General features: G+C 40.9%; 1 protein-coding gene across 1 annotated transcript; it reads right to left on the reverse strand.

Annotated features, from left to right (window-relative positions):
* Positions 1-1633: 1633 nt before the first annotated feature.
* gck (glucokinase (hexokinase 4)) lies at positions 1634-25215 on the reverse strand. The gene is made up of 10 exons (XM_052094475.1): positions 25114-25215; positions 24767-24929; positions 23812-23966; positions 23236-23355; positions 22938-23033; positions 22594-22693; positions 17842-18025; positions 14701-14856; positions 2673-2906; positions 1634-2176 (listed from the first exon to the last, which is right to left on the reverse strand). Exons 1-10 carry the CDS (start codon positions 25186-25188, stop codon positions 2032-2034), a joined length of 1428 nt encoding a protein of 475 aa, XP_051950435.1. The 5' UTR covers positions 25189-25215; the 3' UTR covers positions 1634-2031.
* Positions 25216-25756: the final 541 nt, after the last annotated feature.

A 25756-nucleotide genomic window follows, 5' to 3' on the forward strand; every position in this document is an offset into this window, starting at 1 on the left:
CTTGATAATAAACACAACTGATGATCATTTTGTGAATTGTTATTCGATAAATGTATGCAAAATGTCTTATTCATCCTATATAATAACATCAGTGTCAGACAACACAATCAGACAACAAATGTTATGGTTTGTTTAATCTCCTGAGACCCCGCGTCCACATGCGTGAACATTATGGGTTGGCTTTGCAATAGGCTATGCATAGTTTAATTTCATTTAAACCAATTGATCTCAGTTCAAGAGACTCTAGGCTGTCATTAAAGTGTCAAACATTCGACGCACCATGTCATGTGACAAACAACACGGCACCGAACTCAGCTGGGATTCTCTTTGGGAGAAACAGCAACAAAACTACATCTTGTAAGAAACCTCATTAAGTTTTAAAAGTAAAACATGTTTGAATCCAAAATTTAGAGTCTCTAGTTTCATCCGATATGCCATTTAAAAAATGTAATTGATTTATCGCAAAATGGCAGGTTGTTAAACACAATGACCACGTACGTGGACTATAGGCTCATTTTTCTTAAAATAACCTATATTCACTGTGCATTATCACATTGAGGATCAATGGATGCATCCAAAAGCTGGAGAATTTTGCTTTCAGAGGCTTTATACAGAGTTAGGATGAAAATAAAGTGCATTTCAAACTGTTCCCAGACCAGTGCAGACAAACAGCACACTGGAGGTAAAGTCATTTCCTAATTAGGGAGCAAGTATCTTAAAATCCAGTCAAAAGTTTCAGATGATGTTTGAACCACTCAACGTGTTTGGCAGACATGGGACAACAATGGTAATCAGAATATACATTTATAATGTATAATTTTATTTTAACATGGTTGGCAGTGATTAAACGATGCTGACCATTACTTTAAATCACAAATACAGTATTTATGCTAATTTCTGATGTCTAATGTCTATAACATCTCAAAAACATGAATAACCAACACTCCTGAAAGCATGAAAAACTATTTGATAAAAATATAATAATACTTGGTATTATTTACAATTTCACAACTTGTGAACATCGATTATTAGATTTCTTTTTTGGTGAAATAGTTTTTTGGCATGTTTCTAATGGGCTTCTATTTACAAATCAAAAAGGGGAATGGAAAATGCATATAGCAGTCATGCTCGGGTCATATGTTAAAATAGCATATTTGTTTATCTAGCACCCCAAAGGGCGACAGTCAACTTGTGTGCTTATACGCCGATCGGTCACAACATGAAATCCACCTGCCTAATATTGTGTAGGTCCCCCTCGTTCTGCCAAAACAGCGCCAACCCGCAGTTCAGAATAGCATTTTGAGATTATATTCTTCTCACCACAATTGTACAGAGTGGTTATCTGAGTTACTGTAGACTTTGTCAGCTCAAACCGGTCTGGCCATTCTCTGTTGACCTCTCTCATCAACAAGGCATTTCTGTCCACAGACCTGTCGCTCACTGGATGTTTTTTGTATTTGAAACAAAAACAACTCTATCACTCAATAGTACAGCAGCTTTATTTACAGTAATGAATCATTTTTACATGTACAATGCATGTTTTATTCCTCCGTTAAATAATTTAACAGTTGTGATTACCACTGAATATAAACAGTTTAAAAGGTAATAAATAAAACAAACATAAACAGTGCACAATTAGCTTATGCTGAAGCCCAACTTTTCATTTAATGTACAATGACATCAAAGTTACCTCTGCTTTTCTCCTAACTTTCAATCACCAAAGTCCAGGTACATCAATGTATAAAATGTAAAGCAACATTACCTAAAATGTGCTTCAGACAATTGCAATATTAATGTATATTTGTGTTATAAAGCATGTTAAACAGCAATTTTGTATTATACATATAACTTTATGTAAATATAAATATTGCCATAACAACCCTCAAGCCACCTCCTTTTTAAACGCAATGCAATTTTCACCACAAGAGGAGGCTTTCTGAGGCCATTCCAAATGAGTGTCTATCAGCATCGCAAGTCACTGGTGACCCTAGACTTCCACCAGATGTAAATGAGGCTGAATTGTGTATTTCATCATGGTGCCAAAATGCAGGCCATCTTGCACGCCACAGCAGAAATGAGAGCCGCGCCCCGACCACTCCCTTCTTCGGATTGGATGAAGGTAATTTCGCAGTGAGGCGTAATTTCCCGCACAAGTTTATGGAACCTCTCCTTAAACCTGAATGAGAAAATATGAAGGTCAGTGCAGGAAAAAGGGTTTTCACATGTATTCATGGAGTTTTGTGGCTTTTAGTCCATGTCTATTAGCTTCTAGTATACTCCTAAAAGTTGTGAAAAATGCACTTTTAGCAGATATACACATTTAAAAGTCTTTGTCTTTCAGATAAATAGACCAAAAATGTTGATGACTTCTGTTGTACGCAGGGAGTCCTAGATATAGTACATTGAAAATCATGCTTCATGGATGTGATGTAAACTAAAAGAGTATAATAAAAAGGAATGAGACATTTAATATGCCCCTCCTCAACTTCCTGTTTCAACAGGAAACACGAAACCCATGGTTAATCCATTTTATGAGATCTTTAGTTGTTTATATCGCCCTTCGTATTACATCCCTTTCTCTTTTGCCAACCTAGACCCCTGATTCCAATTAATTTGCAAAATTTCCAAACTGTTTGCCTTCTCATAATACCACTCTCTCCTCTTACACTCACCGAGGGTGTAGTTTGTAGACAGAGCCATCAACTCCCACAGTGATCTTCAGTTCCTCTTGACAACGCCGTTCCCTCATTAGGTTGATGACGCCAGCGAGTCCAGCCCCACACATGTGAGCAGCTCGAGTAGTCACACTCTCACATGCCAGACGCACAATGTCACAGTCCAGCTCGGATGGCAAGATTCCCAGTGAGCTTAAGATGTTATAGATCTGCTTTCTGTCCCCTATGTCACTGAAATATAAGAAAGCTTATTTATAAAACATACAAATAACAGTTTTAGTGAAAAAATTTTTTTAGGTGTCATTAACTTTGAAGAGGCAAATGTTTTCAGTTTTCAGCTGCAGGTCAGTTATAATTAATTTATTCTGCAAGCTAAAGTGTCTGATAATGGGGGCTACCGAGATAAAGCGAGTTTTCGGCTGGTTAAGTGATTTCAACATGGTTGACCTGCTCCATGAGAAATAAAACAGATTTTATTAGGCTACTCATATGACCGGATGTTATTTTTTAAACATATTTGTCAAAATTACCATTCGTTTCTTTCTTTTTATTTTAATTTATTTTTAGTAGAAAAAGAAAAGCTACTCAGTGCACCTATCCTAAGTGTGCCTTAAAGTTCCCTTTCGAGAGGTCTCTCCTATTGCGTAAGTAGCTTACGCTATGGGAAAACTTCGTTTCTCGAGAAATATTGAAGTCTTTATGTAAAACGCATTGCAGCTGCACAGCAGACGGCAACTTGCTTGAACCAATGACAGGGCGACTGAACGCGCGACCAATGAGCGCGCTTCGCGCCCGCGCGCTCAGAGCCCGCCAAGATGGGCGTGGCTAAGGCTATATATTAGGCGCCCCGTCATGAGAGTTCTTTAGATTTAATCTCCTTCAGCAAAAACCTTCTCTTCGCTGGATCCTCCGGATTATTGGAATCTTTTCGCCCGCCGTCGACAAGCCTACAGCAGGACTGCTACGAGGACGCCGGCGCCTTCAGCCGCCTTCAAAGCCTTCTGCTACGCCATCCGGCGCGCATCACCTTGATATCCTTTTACTAAAAGCTACTTTGCAAGTGTTCGCCTCTGCGACACTTTTTGTCCTTTAGTGAAAGAGCAAATTCGAGGCGTTGTTTCAAATGCCTTCGACCTGCGCCTCGTGCAGAGGCCCTCTTCCTGACGGGGACCATCACATTTTCTGCGCTCGCTGCCTGGGACCTGACCACGCAGAAGCTGCTCTCACTCGAGGCGGATGCCCCGAATGTGACTCCTTGGGCCTCACCGAGCTGCGCGCTCGCTTTGCCGCCTTCGCCGCGAACGACCTTGCTACCACCGTGCTGCCATCCCCTCTGTTCGAGCCGCGCAAGAAAAAGCGCCGCTCACAGAGGCCGCCAGAGCACACGGACTTCAGTGACGTCACGCCGGGCCAGTCCCCGCGTGCTTCACCACCACCCGAGGACTCCCTGACGCCAGTTCAATTCACGCAGACAGACCAGCACCCCTCCAGAGCGGTGGGTCTCGTCTTGTTCGGCGCGTCAGGGGACGACGGTGAAAAGGATGACAGCCTTTCCATTGACGCTGCATCCGACGACTGGCCGGGCTCGGCCTTCGACCCCGCGCCGTCGACATTAGCGGACACGAGCAGGGGCACCAGCATGGACTCAGAGATCGTCCGCATCCTGTCTAAAGCCGTGGAAGACCTCGGGCTCGACTGGTCTTCTCCGGAAGAACCCGCCCGCAGCCGGCTGGACGAGTGCTTCCTGCAAGGGCGCCGGCAGGCCCTCGACAGAGACCCTCCCCTTTCTTCCCGAAGTTCACGACGAACTCACAAAGTCGTGGAAAGCCCCGCACTCTGCTCGCCTGAAGCCTTCTTTCTCTTCCTCGCTCTCCTCGGTGGACGGCGCGAGAGAAAGAGGCTACGAGGGAACCCCGCCCCTCGAGGAGGCTATGGCCAACCATCTGTGCCCACCCTCCACCATTGGATGGAAAGCCAAAGCTTCTCATCCCTCGAAGCCCTGCCGATCTACCTCAGCTCTCGCCGGTCACGCATACGCCGCCGCCGGCCAAGCTGCGTCAGCGCTTCATTCCATGACTGTTCTGCAGGTCTATCAGGCCAAATTTCTCCGCACCATGGACGAGTCTGGACCTGAACCTGAGGCTTTCAAGGACCTGCACAGCGCCACTGATGTAGCCCTGCAAGCCACAAAGGCCACCGCCCAATCCATCAGCCGGGCCATGGCTAACCTGACTGTCCTTGAGCGCCATCTGTGGCTGACGCTAACAGAAATGTAGGACGCGGATAAGGCGGCATTCCTCAACGCGCCTATCGCTCCAAGCGGCCTGTTCGGACCGGCGGTAAGAGAGTTCGCTGAACGCTTCACTGAAGCCCAGAAGAATTCGCAGGCTATGCATCACTTCCTGCCCAAGCGCTCCAGCTCGTCACAGAGCCGCCAGAGACCGCCTCAGCTACAGCAGCGAGCCAGGGCGGCGCCTCCCGTCTCCCAGCCCAGACCTGAAACGGACGCTCGACGACGCTCGCGTTTCGCTAACCGAAAGCAGCCGCCTGAGCGACGGGGACCTCAGCCCAAGATCGTGCTGAACCCGGAGCCTCATAAGTCTTCCTAGCCATAGGAAGAAAAAGAGAGAGTGCGTGTCTCGCAAAAGCCGGACCACTCTCTCCAAAACGTGTAAAACATTACCCAGTCCCCTTACAGGCGGCTGGAAATGTCTGTACAGCAGTCAATGGGCCAGTCACAGAACTCGCTCAACTGCAATCAAACGCCGTTTTAATGGCAACACACAGAAATCACAAAAAGAGTAATTTTCTGCCTGTGTCACTAAGGGGTCACGTGTCCACACTAAAGTGCGCATTCCCACATATCAATACTGTCCAAACAGTGCCGAATACATCCCCAGCTCAAGCTGGACACCCCATAAATGTGGATCGTGTGCCTATTGTCATGTATGCACCACTACACACAAGCACTGTTCCCACAGTTATAAACACTTCCCCAGTAAAAGCGGAAATACTATAAAGGTAGCGCATGTGCCTGCTGTCATGCATGCACCCCTACACACAAACACTGTATGCATGCCCAAAAACCCCCCGCCGCGAGCGGGAGGCTTTATGAAAATGGCGCGCGTGCCTACTATGGTATATGCACCCCCACCCATAAGCACTGCCCATACAGTTTCAAACAGTTCTCTGGCTCATGCCGCGAGCATCACAGATGCGACACGCGAGCCAAGAAACTCCCCGCTAAGAACGGGAAGCTTTATGAAAGTGGCGCGTGTGCCTATTACAATGTATGCACCCCCACCCGTAAACAATGTCTATACAGTTTCAAACATTTCTCCAGCTCATGCTGCGAGCATTACGGAGATAGCGCGCATGCCTGTAATCTCACACGCACCCCTGCACTCGGCACTCAACAAAGCTGCTCAGCGCGCTACCGCGCCTCTGAGAGCTGTAAGCTCAGTGTTAGCACAAGGCAATTCACCGGCAGGGCCCATACGTCACTGCGACACGCCCCCAGCCAGCATTCAGCCCATATCTGTGCGAGCAAAAGCCTGGGAAAAAATCCCTGACATGCCGAAATGGGTTTTGAACATAATAAAACACGGTTACTCACTTCAATTCGCTCGCAGACCACCCCGCTTTTCAGCGGTGGTCGAGACGAAAGTGAGGAAAGATGTTTCACATGTTCTATGCACCGAGGTGCTCAAACTGATAGAGAAGGGCGCTATAGAAACTGTTCCTCCCTCTATGAGCGAGGCGGGTTTTTACAGCCGCTACTTTCTCGTCCCGAAAAAGGACGATGGCCTCCGCCCCATCCTAGATCTCAGACATCTGAACAAAGCTCGCGCGCGCCCCCGTCAAACGATTTCAAAGGATGCTCGGTCTCATGGCCTCGGCATCAGCTGTACTCCAGCTAGGATTGTTGCACATGCGTCCTCTCCAACGCAGGCTCAAGAGCCGTGTCCCTACTCACGCGTGGCGCTCGGGCCACTTTTTATTCAGAGCGAATCACGGCTGTATAAAAGCCCTGACGCCCTGGAAGGCCGTCGACTGGTATCAAACCGGCGTGAGTCTGGGCGTGAACACACGGAGAAAAATTATCACGACAGATGCCTCCAAAATAGTATGGGGGGCCCTTTACGAGGGCAGGCCTGTCTCCGGTTTTTGGTCAAACCCGGAAAAGCGCCTACATATAAACTGTCTGGAAATGAAAGCGGTCGCCTTGGCTCTCAGAGCCCTGCTTCCGTACCTGAAAAACAAACACGTCCTGGTCCGAACGGACAACATGACGGTAGTATCGTATATAAATCGCCAGGGTGGACTCAGGTCGCGCTCCCTGCACTCCATGGCCAGGGAGCTCATCATATGGTCACAGCACAACCTGCGCTCGCTGAGAGCAGCGCATGTGCCAGGCGTCCTGAACCAGGGAGCGGACATGCTGTCCAGAGACAAAGTTCTCCCAGGAGAATGGTCTCTCCACCCCCTGACGGTTCAGTGGTTATGGCAAACCTTTGGCGAGGCAGAGATCGACCTGTCCAGGGAAAATGCGCACTGCCCTCTTTTCTTCTCAAAGAGCACGGACGCGCTCGCCCAAGTCTGGCCGAGCCGTCTCTTGTATGCTTTTCCCCCGATCGCGATGCTACCTCAGGTCATCAGTCGGATCAGGGAGGTGAAATGTGCAGTGCTCCTGGTAGCCCCACTCTGGAAGAACCAGACGTGGTTTCCAGAACTGATGCAGATGATGCAATCCACCCAATGGCCGATTCCGTTGAGGCTGGACCTCCTCAGGCAGGCCAACGGGATGTTGGAGGCAGCGAAGCGCGCTCATTGGTCGCGCGTTCAGAGTCGCCCCATCATTGGCTCGAGCAAGTTGCCGCAGCACAGCCAATGACCGAGCTGCCTCGCTCATTGCTGTCTGCTGTGCAGCTGCAATGCGTTTTACATAAAGACTTCAATATTTCTCGAGAAACAGAGTTTTCCCATAGCGTAACGCAATACTCGTTCCCTCCTCTCTGGGAACCGAGGTTACGTTAGTAACCGAGTCGTTCCCTTTCGAGAGGTCTCTCCTATTGCTTAAGTAGCTTACGCTATGGGAACACCATGCAAAACGCAGTGCGTTACTACTAAAATACTACTCGCTTAATCTCAGTAAGTTATTTGAGACCTTCACTTTCATTGATTCAATTAATCATGACTGACAGTTGTTGTGTTCTCTATTGCATTGCTATAATGTTCATGTCCACTAGGTGGCACTGATAAGTTGACTTGTTAAAAAAACTGATGGGAGAGGGAAGGAGGAAAGTAAAAGAAATGCTAAGCTACTACTCGCGTCTGTCTGTTTTACATACATTGATCCTTCAATATAACAAGTGGCGACGAGGATGTTAAGATGGCCCTGCTCTCTCTACAACCCCCAGTAGCATTCCTGGAATGCCCAGGTGAACCAAAACTGTCCTTTGATGCGTGGGAGAAGTTACTTCAGAACTACCTGCTCGCGATCGGCGGAGAGGAGTTTTCTGCCGAGAGAAAGAGAGCACTGTTGATACACTGTTTAGGAACAGAAGGACAACGAATCTACAATACATTGCCTCTTACCGCTGATACCTACGATGAATCGTTACAAGCATTGAAACAGTTTTTTTCTCCTAGACTGAATGTGGTTTCAGAGAGATATCGCTTCAGACAACGCTCAAGCCGTGGGTGAGTCCACTGATCATTACGTTGCAGCACTTCGTGAACTAGTGAAAACATGCGCTTTTGGTAATATTGAGCATGAAATGATCCGTGATCAGATTGTGGAAAAACGTCCATGCCTCGAATTTGTGAAAGACTGTTACTAGAGCCAGAGTTAACCCTTGACAAGACGATAGCTATTGCAAGACAAACTGAAGCGGCAGTAGCAGACGCCAAAGTCATAGCTGAAGGGGAATCAAAACAAGTTGCAGCGATTCAGAGGCAAGAAAAGACGCGAATGCACAAAAATAAAACGAGGATTAAGTCGAAGGAGGATAAGCGTGTGAAGGGACAGCAGCAGTGTTACCGCTGTGGTTCTGCTAACCACCTTGCAAATGATAAGTCCTGTCCTGCTAAAGACTGCAAATGTAGAACATGTGGAAAATTCGGACATTTCTCAAAGGTGTGCAAGACAGCATCAAAGTCAGTTAATGAAGTATGCTTGCCTGAAGTGACAGTGCTGTGTGTGAATGATTGTCATACAGATGATGGAGCTCCAGTGGGTACTTTTACCATAGTTACGCCCACATCTCCTACACAGACCTGTACCATTAGGATGATGGTGGATACAGGGTCTGGTGCATCAATTCTACCGCAACACATATTCAAAGAATACTTCAGCTCATGAGTTCTGACTCCACCGAAAGTGCAGCTTTTGACGTATTCAAAGGAAAACATACCGGTGTGTGGTTCCCTGAGACTGAATGTGACATATTACGGAAAGACTGTTGCTGGTGAGTTTAACATTGTCAAAGCAGGAACTCCTCTCATTGGACGTGATTTATGTAAAGCACTGGACATTGAGATTAAGGGTGGTACCTTGATTGAACCTGCTACTCACTGTGCAATGCTTCAACCATCCAATATTTCGCTTGTTTCTGCTGATAGTCCTGTTTCCATACCAACTGTCGCTGGATTTGGATGTGCCAAAAATTTCACACACAAAGTGAAGATCCGCTCTGGAGTTAAACCTGTACAACAAAAACTCCGTCACTTACCTTTATCAGTGCGAGCAGCAGTGTCAGACGAACTCAAGATGCTGGAGGAGAATAGCATAATTGAGAAGATTGATTCATCTGAGTGGGTTTCTCCTATCGTGGTAACAAAATGAAAGAACAACACAATTCGCATGTGTGTTGATTTACGAGAACCTAACAAGGCTGTGGTACAAGACAGTCATCCTCTACCACTGATCGAAGACATACTGTCGGAATTGCATGGATCAGTGATGTTCTCTTCTCTTGACCTCAAAAATGCATACCACCAAGTACAATTACATGAGGAGAGTAGAGGACTCACTGCTTTCATTACCCATGAAGGCCTATATCAGTTTTGTAGAGTACCATATGGACTGTGTTCGGCACCATCTGCTTTTCAACGAATGATGACCATTATCTTAACAGGCCTTGACGGTGTACAGTGTTACTTGGACGATGTGATTGTCCATGGTGCATCCGAAGTCATTCATAATGCAAATCTCAAAGCTGTTCTGCACAGGATTAGTGAAGCTGGGTTGAAACTGAATACAGAAAAGTGTAAGTTCAACTTGACGACACTTAGCTTTCTTGGATACAGACTCTCAGCTGATGGCCTGCACGCAGATGATACTCATGTTACTGCAATAACAAATGCACCCCTCCCACTGATGCAGCTAAACTACGGTCGTTTCTGGGCCTTAGTGCCTGGTACAGTAAGTTCGTGCCTGCCTATGCTACTCTGGTTGACCCAATGAGAGCATTACTTCGTAAAGACTGTGAATTCCACTGGACTACTGCAGCACAAGAAAGTTTTGATCGAGTTAAACAGGCAATAGTGGATAGTCCTGCTCTTTCCTTATTTAACCCCAATCGCAGCACAATCCTCTCATGTGATGCCTCAGACTATGGTGTGGGTGCTGTCTTGACTCAGCTGGATGACACTGGAGAAGAAAGAACCATTGCTTTTGCCTCACGTTCCTTGTCTGAGGCTGAACGAAAATATTCCATCGTCGAGAAGGAAGCACTGTCATGTGTCTGGGCTGCAGAGAAATGGCGTACATGGCTGTGGGGAAGAAAGTTCCTACTACGCACAGACCATCAAGCTCTTACTACTCTTCTCACGAGTAAAGGGAATAGTCGAGCTGGGTTACGTGTTGCTAGATGGTCTGCACGGTTAATGGAGTTTGACTACAATGTTGAATACAGGCCTGGTCCATTGAACAGTGTTGCTGATGGCTTATCAAGATTGCCGCTCACTAACAATGAACATGACTTTGCGGAAACCATTGAGTCTGTTGCTCTGATTTCATTTGCTTCCAGCACAATCACCAAGGAAGATTTCCAGTTTGCATGCGACAACTGCCCAGTGTTCTCTAAACTGTGTACATATCTACAGACACGTTGGCCAAAGAACATGAAGAATGTTGATCCGGACGTACAGGGATACTTTCCTGTCCGACATGAGCTCGCTGTCGTGGATGGATGTATTGTCAGAGGAACATACCGTCTCTTGGTACCCGAGTCACTACAGAAGAAACTAATAGAACTGGCACATGAATCACATCAAGGCATGGTCCGTACAAAGCAAAGACTTAGGCAATTGTACTGGTGGCCAAAGATGGACAACCAGACGGAAGCCCTGATACGAAACTGTCAGACGTGCAAACAAAACGACAAGTCTGCTGTGACTCATGATGCTCCTCTCAACCCTGTTGAATTGCCTTCTGCTGCATGGGAAAAGGTCGCTATTGACATTGTCGGACCATTCGAAACTGCACCGTTAGACTGCAGATATGCAATTACACTTGTGGATTACTTCAGCAAACGGCCAGAAGTCGCTTTTGCGTCTAGAGTTGACACGTCTACTGTTAAACAGTTTTTGATTACTGTTTTTACTAGAGAAGGAAATCCAAAGGAGTTGGTCTCAGACAATGGGCCTCAGTTTATCTCGGCTGAGTTTTCTGAGTTTCTGAGAGAGAGAAACATACGTCATTTCAGATCTGCTGTTTATTATCCACGTGCGAATGGAGAAGTCGAGAGGTTCAACAGAGTTCTGAAAGATTGCCTTCAAACTGCTTCAGTCCAACGAGAACCTTGGAAGATGTTCACTCAAACATTTTTGATGGACTATCGAAGTACTCCTCATGCTACTACAGGAGTTACACCATCTGAGTTACTCCATGGTAGATGTATGAGAACCAAGTTACAAATCATGGACTTTCCGGTAAGAGAAACTGACAGAAACGCGATACAAGAACATGTGAAAATGAAACAAAGCAAGGTTAAGCTTTACACTGATGCCAGGAGAAATGCAAAACCTTCAAGATTCCGACCTGGTGATCTAGTTCGAGTTAAGAAACCTTGGATGGTAAAGAAGGGTGACCGGAAGTTCACACAACCAAAAGCTGTGGTACAGAAGAAAGGTGAAGATTCTTACCTGCTTGATGATGGTAAGGTATGGAATGCCTCACGTCTTGCTGAAATGCCGAAATCAAGTGAAAGTGTTACTCCTACTGAGGTGCAACATGGAACAACAACAAGTCCGTTGAATAGGTCTGTTAGAGTTCGACAACAACCCGTCTGGACCAAGGACTATGTTTTAGATAGGAAATGAAGAACTTGAGATAGCAGAGGTGATATTTGAATGAAAAAGACACGAAAAGTTAAAACCAGTTATATCGTTGATTTAAAATGTGTTTATTCTTGATTTTGTTTATTTCTGTTGTGATATACAGCTGGATTCTTTCTGAAAAAGGGAAGATGTTGTGTTCTCTATTGCATTGCTATAATGTTCATGTCCACTAGGTGGCACTGATAAGTTGACTTGTTAAAAAAACTGATGGGAGAGGGAAGGAGGAAAGTAAAAGAAATGCTAAGCTACTACTCGGTCTGTCTGTTTTACATACATTGATCCTTCAATATAACAACAGTGAATACAAAATTTCTACAATGGCATCTGAAACTGAAAACTGTTGATTTTAAATGATGCTGCATCCATGTCTCTAGGTGTCAGTGTAAGTCTAAGATGACACAAAGACAAAAGTTACTGAATGCACCTTTAATGATCCTTTCAAATTACTAATATACTAAAAACAAAAATGACTTGTTATTTCTTTATTTGTTTACAAAACCAATATAATAAAAACAAATAATGACTTTTTTTTCTCATTTCCATTTAATGCTCAATTTAAAAATAGGAAACTGGAAAATAGTCACAGGACTCTGCGTTTTGATTATTTGCTTTCACTAATAAATGGCTTGAATATTTAATGCACTTATGGGTGGGCCTGAAACGCCCCTTTCTTCTGATTGGTCAACCTGCACCATCGTCTTCTTCCTCAATACTGTGAGACAGAATAAAAGTTCCCTGCTGTTTAATTGTTCAGATGAATTTGTCTCAGTTAATATTACATTTACCAAACTCGCCACGTTTATTGCAGCTGAGCTATCTCAATCATCAAATAGCAAAATTTATTAGACAGCCCTAAACATAAACCTGCTGTATTAGATGTTGTTCCGGTTTGAAAAGGCATGGTTTTAAATGAAATGACAAAAAATAACCATACATTCAAAAGACTACTGAAGCATATGCCTACATTGTAAAGATATCGTTTAACTGAGGGATAAAGTTAGATTTAGGTTCGATATTCGCCTATGGTATGTAAAGGGACCGTCTGAAAACTCCACCCACAACTAACCGGCATCAGAGAAGTCACTTATTTGACCATTGACTTGCATGTTCTATCATAAAAATAAAACATTTTTATAAAAAAAATTTAAATAAAACTAAAACATTCACAGGTTGCAGTAGATTGCCAGAGTGATGACTATGCATATGAATGTACAGTATTCACTTAAATTATGGAACAAAATAAAAAATCACTAAAATGAACTTAAACCTTATTTTCACATTCCAAATGTTGTAGTAAGTTTCCAGTAGATAGACTGACTTACTACAGATGAGATGTTTACAGTAAATCGGTCAATCTACTGGTACATTTTGACTAATTATTTATATTTATATTTTTATTATTATTACTATTGTTGTTGTTGTTTATCATATGTTATTTATTGTTGAAGCTGTTATAATTCACTGGCATGAATGCTCATCTGTCTTGGATGCACCCTACGTTAAGTCTATGCTTTGTTCATTGCACTGCAATATTTAAAAATAAAAATCAGATTCTTTCAATACCCTTTGATGATTTCTCATTTAAAAAATGCACAAAAAACTGGTGTCAATTTAAAATGCTTATTTAAAGCAAAAAACTACAGGTGTCCCGACTGTAAGACCACCGTGATGCGGTGCATGACTTGTAAAATAGGGACTGTCCCCTGTTTTAAAATGACGTCTGGTCACCCTAACTGTGAATGCCAGCCCATTCTCCAGTGCAGTGTGGACCACCATTGCCCAACTGATCAGCTGCATGGTACCACTTATAAATGAACAAAACAAACATAACTGTGAGAAGAAATTTGGCATATAGAGCGAGATATTAATCTTAATAAACCTCGTAATAATGTCTGTGTGTGTGTGTGTGTCACTCTTATCAATTGTTTGACGTGGCAATATTGTCCTAATGCTGAATCGCATGAAGACGAAACCCTGTCTGCATTCAGTGAACATTTTACGGTTGTCTGTAGGCACTGTGTCTGACTACATAATAAGAGAGATAGCTCAGCTGCAATAAACGTGGCGAGTTTGGTAAATGTAATATTAACTGAGACCAACTCATTTGAACAATTAAACAGCAGGGAACTTTTGTTCTGCCTCACAGCATTGAAGAAGATGATGGTGCAGGTTGACCAATCAGAAGAAAGGGGCGTTTCAGGCCCACCCATAAGTGCATCAAATATTCAAGCCATATATTAGTGAAATCAAATAATCAAAACGCAGTGTCCTGTGACTATTTTCCAATTTCCTTTGAAATTGCAAACAATTTCATTATTTGTTTTTTAATATTGACTTTGTACACAATTAAAAAAAATTTAAGTTGTTCTTTGTTTTTCTGATTTTAAATTCCTAATTGAATATGAAATGAACGAATGATACACAGATTGAAATGACTGGAGGAATTGGTTTCTTTTGTGATTTTAAACATACAGTCAACTAAATGTAATATAATTAGAGAGATATACAGATTGAACATTTAACATTGCTTAGATAAACGTAATTTATAAACTTTTTCATTGACATTTGTTGGAGGAAAAAACAATGTGCATATTAGTAAAAAAAAACTGTTTCTATTTATTGTAATATATAAAATGTTATGATGAAGCCCATTTTATTATAATCAGCAATTCATTCCTACCTCTCAATCTGGGAGACGAAGCGAGTTTCAAAAGCCCCCCGTGTTTTCAGCAGGTCTGAGGCTTCACCGTTAAACAGCAGATCTTCATTCAGAAGTTTTAGCAGCACAAGACGCACAAGCTCTCCTATATACTTTCCACCAATCAGCTTTTCATACCTAACGTCATGGGGAAAAGTATGCAGAGGTTAGATAAATGTCTTTCTCAGCCAAAGAGACCAGCAAATGGTTTGCAAATGAAGACCAGTGGATCTATTTTAATAAAACTGAAGCAACAGAAAATGTTTTTTATGAGTGGAAGCCTGAAGATAAATTGTGAAATATACAGTAAATGGCCAAAAGTATGATTTTCTGTAGAGCTGCTTTAAAAAGATGTGGACTATGAAAAGCACTATACAAATAACAATTACATGACTACACTCAAAAATATTATTGTTCAATTTACTTAACTAAAGCAACACAGTTCTAGAAAATGTTGTCAACTTGATTTTATTGCTTTCAATCATTTACAGTAAATGTGTAAAATGGAAGTTTACTTAATCCATTTGATTTGGGACAACATTAATACTTTTTGTGATGTTTATGTACAGTAGCGTTGATGAAACTGGGCAGGGGATTTCCACTTCCCAGCATGCTTTGCAAAGAACATGATAGAGAGAGAGTAAAAGTTAAAATTAAAGGTATTAGATTATGTGCTTTGGTGCAAGATGAATATAAAGGGGTTACCTGTCAGTGTTTAATGTTTTATTATGTTGAGATTTAGAAGAGTTTCTGTTATGTTTAAATTTTGGGGGTACCATTTTGGTGAAGAGTGGACCTTGAGCTAATTGTTTGCTAATAATAGTATAGATCCTAAACTTCACTCTGTAGTGCTTAAAACCAGCATGTATTAAGCAAGCTAACGTTAACTTTCATTAGTTAGTACGTAAAGAAATAAAAGAGATTAGTTGAGTTACATTAACACATTTAATTTAGTTAGGATTACCCAATTCATTTAGGTTCTTACTACACAAAGTGTTTGTATTGAGATTACATAGTAATTTTAAATTCAGAAAACTAATTTCAAACATGGAATCACTGTCCAAAACTGAATCAAGTTCAGCCAAAGATCTATTTTTTTATGTGTAAAGTGACAGGGACAGAAAGAGAGCATGAGAGGTGAGAATTTTGGATGCTATCAAACATCAAAGGACCAGCCCATTGAACTCTTCTGTATCAGCTAACATACACTGTAAATACCCATTAAGGTAGCAGCTTCACTAATGATCTCCTTCCCTGGCCATTAATCCAGCTGTGTGTATTCCAGCACTGACGTAGTTACCGTCAGTATCTCCACATGACCAGAAAAACAATTCTGTCACCTGGAGACCACGTAAGTGCTCCAGGTTGATGTCTCACTAAGTTCTTTCCGAACTTTGGAGCAGGTATGTGATCTGATTTGGCCACAAGAAATGTGCTAACGGTCATCAGACTATCTATGTCACGGTCCTTGTCACTCTGTTAGTCTGGGTTTTTGTCTGACAGGACCGTGGTATCATCGTATCGTGTCTATCTTGTGTTTCGTTTTCTGGTTTCGGTTGTATTCCCTGCTGTGCATTCTTTGGTCCATCTTGTTTCATGTCGGGAGCACGTTGTCTAGATCCTGACTTCCTCTCTGGTTCGGATTTGGTCTGTGTCGGGATCTGGACACTCGTGATCATGTCTGTCTGTTATTGACGTGGGTACATCATGCTTATGTCATCTTGGCAGCATGCACTCGTGTCAGTAGTTTGTCTGGCTCTCGCGAATGTGGGCGCACCACGCGTCATGTTTGCGTTGCGTGCTGGTCGTGAGCTGTATTCATGTTTTGCTGAGGTTCGTTCACGTCGGTCTAAGTTGTGTGTGTGGCCAAACTCTCGCACAGGTGTTTTGTCTAGTTTTTGTCACCTGCTGAGTGCATAGTGGCATTTGCCTCGCGATGTACGCTCAGGTTTTGTTTTGTGTGAGAATGCGTGGCATCGCTTTGTTTGGTGTTGCTACGCATTCTCTTGTCTTGTTTGTCTGTTGGCATGGGCGTATATTGCCTTATTGTCTTGGCGATGTGCTCTCATGCCATTTGGGTGTTTTGCTTTCTTGTGAGAGCCAAGGCTTTGTTTTGTTTCTGTATCGCCGCGTGTCTCTCTGTCTTACGTCATACGTGTTTGCCCATAATTAGTTTATTATTCACACCTGCCCTGTCTTGTTAACCTGTTGATTTCTCTCCCTATTTAAATCCCCTCATATTTGCTGTCCAGTGCCAGTTCATCTTGTTTCCAGTCATGCTTTCCAGTCAGTCCTGTGTGTTTGTTTTTTATTCCAGTCAGTCTGTCGGTCGGTCTAGTTTCCTGTCCTGTTCATTCCTACCCGGGGCAGTCGGTCCTGTTCCCCACTGCCGTCTGCCCCAGCCCTGGATTACCTTTTTCCCCTACGGGATAGTTTATGTTTGTTTTTTCCCCCTTCTGGGAGTTTTGGTTTGTTTTTGCCCTTTTTGTGTTAATAAACGCTTAAATGCTGGTCCTGAGCCTCATTCTCTATTCCTGACAATCTATTGTATCTAAAGCAATTTAGCTACTGTATTCACATATATTATCTGAGAAATAAAAGTTGGTGTGTTTCTTTTAGAATATGTCAAAGAACCAATGACCACACTTGTGAGATCAAGACATGATCATGTATTAAAATAGTCTCTTTTATTTTAAAATAGTACTTTAATAAACGAGTAGCTGAAATAAAATTGCAGATTTGTTTTAAGTTAGCTTGAACAAATATATTGCCAGCTTAATCTGTTTAATTGTTTAATATTTTCTTCAGCTATGAAAGTTTTTGAATTTCTTAAATTGAATTTATCCTAAGGTATACTTAAAGTGTAGTAAAAATGTATTGAAGTGTGTTAAAATGCCTTCTGCATTCCCAGCGTAACATGCAGAGTTGGATGTAAGCCAAGGTTGATTTCCCCAAAAAGTGTAAACAAGTTTCAACCATTGCAAGAGCAATTTATCTGATCAATGACAGATGGGGGTGGTGATTAGGAAACATTTTTAAAAATAGCAATGTAGTTTAAAGAAAATATATATTACCTGAGATGTGTCTGTCTGAGCAGATTTTGTTTTCTAGAGAAGTACTCACAGCTGTTGTCCAGGGTTGAGTGACGTCTCATCTACAACACGATCATATTCCAGACGAAACTCCTCCAGTTCACCATTGTCCCCAAATGCACCCCATTCAGTGTTCACACACATCTTGCCCTCCTCTCCCTCCACAAGCTCCACTTTACGCATCTCCTCCATATAACATGCATTGCATCCAGTACCTGAAAAACAATGACAAAAAAAAAAGGAGAGACAACAAAATCAACCAAGGTAAAACATTTCTGCGCAACACCAAATGGAACAGCGCACATAACTAGAAAGTTAAAGTTCGTCAAGACAAACTTTAATGTTGGCTTGACAAAGCCTTTTTTTTAAGTTTTAAGAAGAAAGATAGATAGTCAAGTAGACCTTCAGATAAAACTTTTAGAAAGATGGATAGATGGATAGATTTGTATTGTGACCTAGCAGGTCTTGTGTTTGTTTATTTCTGAATTTTTTGTGAATTGGAGTTTGAATTAATGAGCATTCCATTGGCCCAATTAAACATTCTTTCAATGTAATTTTCTTTAATCCATTGCACTTTTCCTAGTATGAAGTTGTAAAATCCGACTTTCTGAGTTGAATGGAACCCAGCACTACTTTCAAAACTCATACTGAATGATTATATATATATATATATATATATATATATATATATATATATATATATATATATATATATATATATATTTTTTTTTTTATCACCCATTGTTCGAAAAACGTTATTCTGATCAGTTAGAAAAAAAGTTTCCCAAACACTGCTCATATCTACCAGGTAGCCTGACCTCAAAATCACACCACTGGATTAGCCAATATTAAAGTGTTGGTCTGGTCAATATAAGTCTATGGAGTTTTTAATATTTGACACCTGCAATGCGAAAAGCGTTATACAAATCAGTTAGAAAAAAAATATCAATGCAAGTCAAAACAGTTTGAAGGTTTGTACCGAATTTGGTAAATGTAGCTTGAAAATTCAAGTTTGGAAAGGGGGACGCAAAGCTGGATACCTGTACCCTTGAGGGCAGCACTCTTAATTTTTATGATTATATATATATATATATATAATTATAAGTTAAAAAAATTATATAAAGAATGTTAATTAACGAGATAAAAATTCTATAAAATTCTCTCATCATTTACTCACCTTCATGCCATCCCAGATGTATATGACTTCAGCCGAAGATAAATAATGATTATTTAGAAAAAAAATATCTCAGCTCTGTGGATTAGAGATATTTATGTCCTTGGCCTTTTTACTATAAATCTCCACGTTTAGATTTATTTTATGCTGCTTTTTGTGCTTTTTTGGACCTCCAAAGTTCTGGTCACCATTCACTTGCACTGTATGGACCTACAGAGCTGAGATATTCTACTAAAAATCTTAATTTGTGTTTTGCAAAAGATTAAATCACATCCCTGTGAACTATCCCTTTAAGAATGTGCATTTGAACAGCGGTGAAACATTTTCTTATGATGTGTTACATTTATACGAGCAGACAGAGAAGTAAGTTTGGAGCAGAAGAAACAGAAATAAACCTTGTGTAAACTGTCAGCTTTATGCTAAGCTAAAATGCTATTTCTATCCATTTTACATGCACATGTTACCAGACACAATCATATTTTTTTATCAAGAAAATTCACATTAAATCATAATTTTTTTTTCTTTCTAGTAAGACCTTTGATATTAGGGCAAAAATCATATTCTTGATAATAATTTTTGTATTGTTTTCCTGTAAACATATCTAAAAATCCTTAAAACCAGATCAGTTTTATTTAATTTTGTTTTAGAAACAACACTGCATAAGATATTTAGGTTTTTCAGAGAATGTATTTTTAACGTGTATTTTTTCTCACCGATACTGGCAGTTTTTATAGTCAAAACAAGTTAAAATATCTACCAGTGCTGAAGAAGTAATCCAAGGTATTTAGAATACGTTACTGACCTTGAGTAATCTAATACATTACAGCATGTATTCTGTAATCTGTAGTGGAATACATTTCAAAAGTAACTCTCCCAACCCTGTTATTTAAAACATAAGGGGTGTAATAGTTCGATATTCTTATGTAGATAAATTCTGTTGTCACAGTGATTGACAACTAACAAACACCATGAGTGTTCAACGTCACATACACCAGAGATGTAACGAGCGATATATCCAAAATGTCACCTTCAGTGACAAGTCATAAAGATGTGTTTACTCCCCTTGCGTTTTGCGTCGATGTAGATCACTAAAAAACATTTGTGTGAGTCAAGAAGACCTCACCACCGTCACTGCAGGAAAGTATCGTTCCCTTCGTCTCAGGGAATCGAGGTTACTTACGTAAACTAGACGTGTTCATGTAAATACAGTTTGTTCATGTAAATACAGTTGTCATGACGAGTACATAGCTCTGGTGAGCTATTCAAGAGATTGGACAGATTCACAACATGTTGAGTAACTCTCAAGTGAGGTTGCCAGTGCGCAAATTGGATTGACAGATCGCGTGAGCGCACATGTACTGTGTATGCGCGCGCAAACCGACCGCTGCTCTCATAAAATCAGCCATGCTCAGATATTATTTTTTAAATATTTTTTTAACATCCTGTTGCAGTTGTTGCAGTTGGATTCCCTCTCTGACGTGATTCAGTAATGTAGAGAACCAGTAAATCGTCATGAAAATTTACACCTCACAAGATTTGATAGGCTGCTAATAAATATATTTCTGATAATGCAGTGGTGGGCTGAGCATTTAAAGTCTAGGCCTTCAATGTCATTAAGAAAACACAGTTTCACAATTAATAAGACACCCTACGCCTTTGGGCATCATACATTATGTTGCTGCTAACAAATAATACCAATTGACATTTTAAAAACACGTCCATGCATGAAAGCCAGAACTTGAAACAACACTTAATGCTCAAGCAAGCCTTATTTTAACTGCAGCATGACTGTTTTGTGAATTGAACGTCTTCCGAACAGATATTCAAAAATCATAATTTTTCATATGAATCTACCAAGGAGGTCTATAATACCTGGAAAAATCTATCTAATAATATTTGCGATTTAAATGTTGCTTGAAATAAATTTTGTTTCGTCAGAGTACACAGTTATGATGCGTTCCATTCAAGTTGGATGTGGGATATTCCTACTTGATATCTCTGACCATAAATGCATTTCATCCCCCGATATTCGGAACTGCAACACTCCCATTAGCTTAGCAGGGGTTTGACTCTCATTAGAGAGGTCTCCTAGCAACCCAACTGATAAACAATGCTGCAGCGCTAGCATTTGTGCTTCAGTGTACAATTATCAAAAGAGATTATAATGTTTTATACACCTGTTTCTGCAGGCATTTGTTAAACAAGCTTTAATATCATGTAATGTGGAAACTAACTCATTTATTATTAATATTAAGATATTACTTAATAACATGAATGTTTATTAATTAGGCTACTTTGTATATCTCCCTGAGTGTCGACATGTTTATGTGACATCATGCACCTGCATCTCGGCGAAATCGGTGTTGAGAATTTCTGCACGCGTTTACAAGTTGTAATTCTGACTTCAAGATGCAATCCATTGCACTTTTCCTAGTAGGAAGTTGTAAAATCCGACTTTCCGAGTTGAATGGAGTGCAGCACTACTTTCAAAACTCACACTGAATGCTCCAGCAGCCTAATGTACACTTAGAAATCTCCTGATGTTGCTATAACAATGCAAAAAGCACTTGCCAATTTACTTCAAGTGAAAATCAGTCCTCCTTTCCTGATTAATAAATTAAGCAATCACACAGTCATGCAGAACATCTCATGTGTTTAAATCCATAAGAATCTCTTTCTCAACGGCAAAACCAGCAGTGATGGCAGTCGACTCGTCAGCAAGATCTTGCGCTCGCTTTCATATTATGTCACTTAAAGCGTGATTGCGTCACTCAAAGGCAGCTAGAAGGCCTCAACTGCTACATATCCTAAAGATCACACCCACCAAGAACAAATAAATCAATCTGATTGGCTGATGAATCTGACAATCTGACTGTAGTTGCCCTTCATTTGCACTGTTGAGGGATTCTGTGGAAATTCTGAAGGCCTGACAGGGTGGAGCTCAGACGCACACGCTGCTTCGGGCATGCGATTTGTGAAACAGCCGTCACACTTTGCTTGTAGGCATCAAGGAATAAAGTCTAACTGGAAAAACTTTTCATTTTTCTCTATTTGTTTGTAGATTAATTAAGAGTGGAAAGTGATTAAATATACATTACATTGGCAAAAAGGTGATTGAGAATGAAAAGATGACATTTTTTTATTTATTTGGCATGTTAGGCCAACAGAATTTGCCACTGTGACAAAAGATTGCTCGAGGGCCACGTGTTGAGTAGTGCTGCTCTAGGAGTTACATTTGATAATTTTGGTCCTGGTTTAGGGACACAAAGTCTGTAGAATGTATTTTGGCTAACCAACATAAATGTTGATTTCATACAGATTTCCTGAACACTGCTCCTGTCTTCCATTGGTCAGATATAATAGATAGTCCCACCCCCAAACTCACACCATTGGTTAAGCCTATGTTACTTTGTTGGCCTGGTCAGGATGTTCAAAGAAGGCAATGTTTTGGAAAGAATTACGAACTTCACCTTACGAACAAAAGCTTTGTTGCCATGCTTTTTTCATTAATGGCTGTTACAGGCATCCATTTTCCTGCTATAAAGTTTATATCCTAGTTGAAATTATATTTACATGAGTCTAAGTGTGTGTGTGCTGTCATTCTCTTACCCACTATCATGCCAACTTCACAGCTACGGTCTTCATAGTAGCAGGAGATCATGGTGGCTACTGTGTCATTCACCATAGCAACCACATCCATTTCGAAATCCTAAAGAAAGAATGAATCAATTACTAGTAAGTTATGCCTTTAATAGAATAGCCTATTAAACCTTTTATTTATTAAAATCTTTTAAAATGTCTAATATACAGATCATTTAAGCAGCTTTCCATTATCCTCACTGGACCTCATATGTATTATCAATTTGACACTTCAAAAGATCTTTATACAGGATATGGAATGGAAATTTTGTTGATAAACTTTGCCATATGTACGATAACTCATGCATACTAACCCCTCTTCTTTTAATAGCATCTCTCAGCAGACCCACAATGTTATTGCCCTCGGCGCCAGAGGCCTTGAAGCCTTTTGTCCAGTTGAGCAAAATGCCCTATGACAATATAAGCATATAAAGTGCATCTGTTACACACCATTGAAGAAAGCCTTTGTCCACAATTAAATGCACATCAACATCATCTGAAGCAATAAAAGTGTTTTTTCAAAATGTGGCACAGACGCAAGCACTTTGTCACAGCATCAATACAGTCAGTAAACCGTGAGTGGCTCCTGTTTACATTGATACAGGTACTGACCTTGTCCAAATCCTCATGACGGACTGGAAAAGAGAAGGTGAAACCGAGTGGAAGCTTCTTATGTTTGAGATTATGCTTGTCCAGGAAGTCAGATATGCACCCCGCAATGTAGTCAAACAGCTAGACAGAGAGAAAAGGGGGGTACAATGATGGGGAGACAAACATGTGAGAATTTCCAAATATTTTCAAAAATAAAGCACTTTCTTGGTTAAAGCCCTACGTTCAAAGCCATTTTAAAACATTTCAAAACCATACTGTCAAATACTGTATGGATTCAGAATGTACTATAAAGTGGTGAGTGGTGGTGGTGTAGTGGCTAAAGCACAGGGCTGTTAATCAGAAGGTTGCAGGTTCTAACCCCACGGCCACCACCATTGTGTCCTTGAGTAAGGCACTTAACTCCAGGTTGCTCTGGGGGGATTGTCCCTGTAATAAGTGCACTGTAAGTTGCTTTGGATAAAAGCATCTGCCAAATGCATAAATGTACTATAACCTACTGTACCAGATATAGTGTAATTTAGTCATGATGTAGACTGCCCTATTTTAAAGAGTGAGCTTTTGCACTTTTTTATTTACCATTTCAGCGGTGCCGGTCGTGGTGTCCTCTGGGATGGAGTACATGTGATGCTTCGTTTCCACCTTCCAACCCCTCTCCTCATCCTCACCCACTTTTACCAGCATCACCCGAAAATTTGTCCCGCCGAGATCCAGTGCCAGGAAATCACCCACCTCTGAGATGAGTCACATTAGTCAACACCAGATTCAACTCTGTAGGCAAATAAACTCTGTAGGACTTTATGTCTTTATGTATCTGTCGTGAACTAACCCTAATCAGAACAATTGTTGCTGACATTATGCTGACATTATTCTCACTGACATACAGTAGCTTATGATTTTCAAAACCATTGTGGTAAATATTTGTTCAACTGGTAACGCTTTACAATAAGGTTCCATTTGTTAACATTAGTTAACAGTATTATTTAACATTAATTAACAATGAACAATATGTTTTCTGCATTTCTTAATCTTGGTTAATGTTGTTTTCCATTTACAGTATTGTTCACCGTTAGTTCATGATACCTAATGCATTTACTAATGTAGGTAACGAATGGAACCTTATTGTAAAGTGTTACTGATTAACTTCATGAGAGTAAAGATTAACAATGTGCTTCTTAACTGCATCAGATACCAGACAGGGGAAATTATTTAGGTAAGTAGTACATAATGCAATGGAATATTGGGTCAACCATGTCTGCTATCAAACTTTTGCATTTGCTATTACATTTACATTTGGGAAAATGGATGTTGCCCAAAGATGAAAACAACATAAAACACAAAAACCAACAAACAACATGAAAATAAATAACTTGATAATAATTCTATAAAATCAAAAATGCAGGATATATGTTATACTAATAATCAACCAACCACAAATGTGTGAGTTTTAGAAAATATTTAAATACAGAGCAGTAGTAACCACTTAGGAAGTAACAACACTCACAGTTTAAGGATTAGAGAACAGAATTCTTACCAGAACCTTCAGGTGTTGAGCGAACATAAGTGGGCAACATTTTCACACTGGCTTCATCGTGTGTCTCCACACGCAGTCCCCTCTCCATCTCTCTCCGCATTCTCCTCATCACTTCTTCAATATCTTCTTTACTCAGCAGAAATTCAGACAGAATTTGGTCCACCTGTCGAATATGTCAAAGAAAGAGAGATTGAAATAAATGAATAGGGGTGTTTTATACAGCCCTGAAGTGATATTAATATATCATATATAACATATAACAAGTAAAAATTTATTTTATTACTTAATTTCTTCACTCAGTCTCTTTAATAGGAAGCTGTAGTTTTACTGCTAGATTTGACCCTTACCATGAGAATTCTCTCCAGCACTGACTCATAGTCACTGGTCATTCTCTGTTTGTGAGCTGAAGTCAGGCCCGGCATCTTTGCAAGAATTTCCTAATAAGTGTGTGAATGCTGATGTGCAAGAGTTTGCGTGTGAGTGTGCAATTGTGGTGCACAGAGATGCTCAGCTGTATTTATTCTGCCAGAAGTAGATGGAGAGGTGTGGTCAGAGAGTTCTGTGCCCTCTGTACACACACACACACACTTAATCACTCCCATAACCTAGGAGACCTAATTGTCAAGGCCACGCATTTGCTCTTTTTGAACCTAACCTGGCCTTTGCCTCCATGGGAAATTCAAAAATGACACAATTTAAAAGACACAATTGATGTGGTCTGAAACGTTATGTCTGTTTTTGTTTCTTGAACAAACATGAGCTTCATCCTGATGCAATGGATGCTAAAACAGATCAAAGGAAATTAAATCTTAGCCATAATATAAAGGGATGTACCAAAACACCAATTTACCACTAAAATGGATGATTATTATATTTTCACAGGAGATTGCCATTTATTTTCTTTGTGATATTAAAACTTGACTCCCATTAGACAAACCTTGATTTCTCTTATGTAATGTAGCTTCAGGAATTTAAAGAAATAACTGGGAT

This window comes from Xyrauchen texanus, chromosome 27 (assembly GCF_025860055.1).
Source record: "Xyrauchen texanus isolate HMW12.3.18 chromosome 27, RBS_HiC_50CHRs, whole genome shotgun sequence".
Lineage (NCBI taxonomy): Eukaryota > Metazoa > Chordata > Actinopteri > Cypriniformes > Catostomidae > Xyrauchen > Xyrauchen texanus.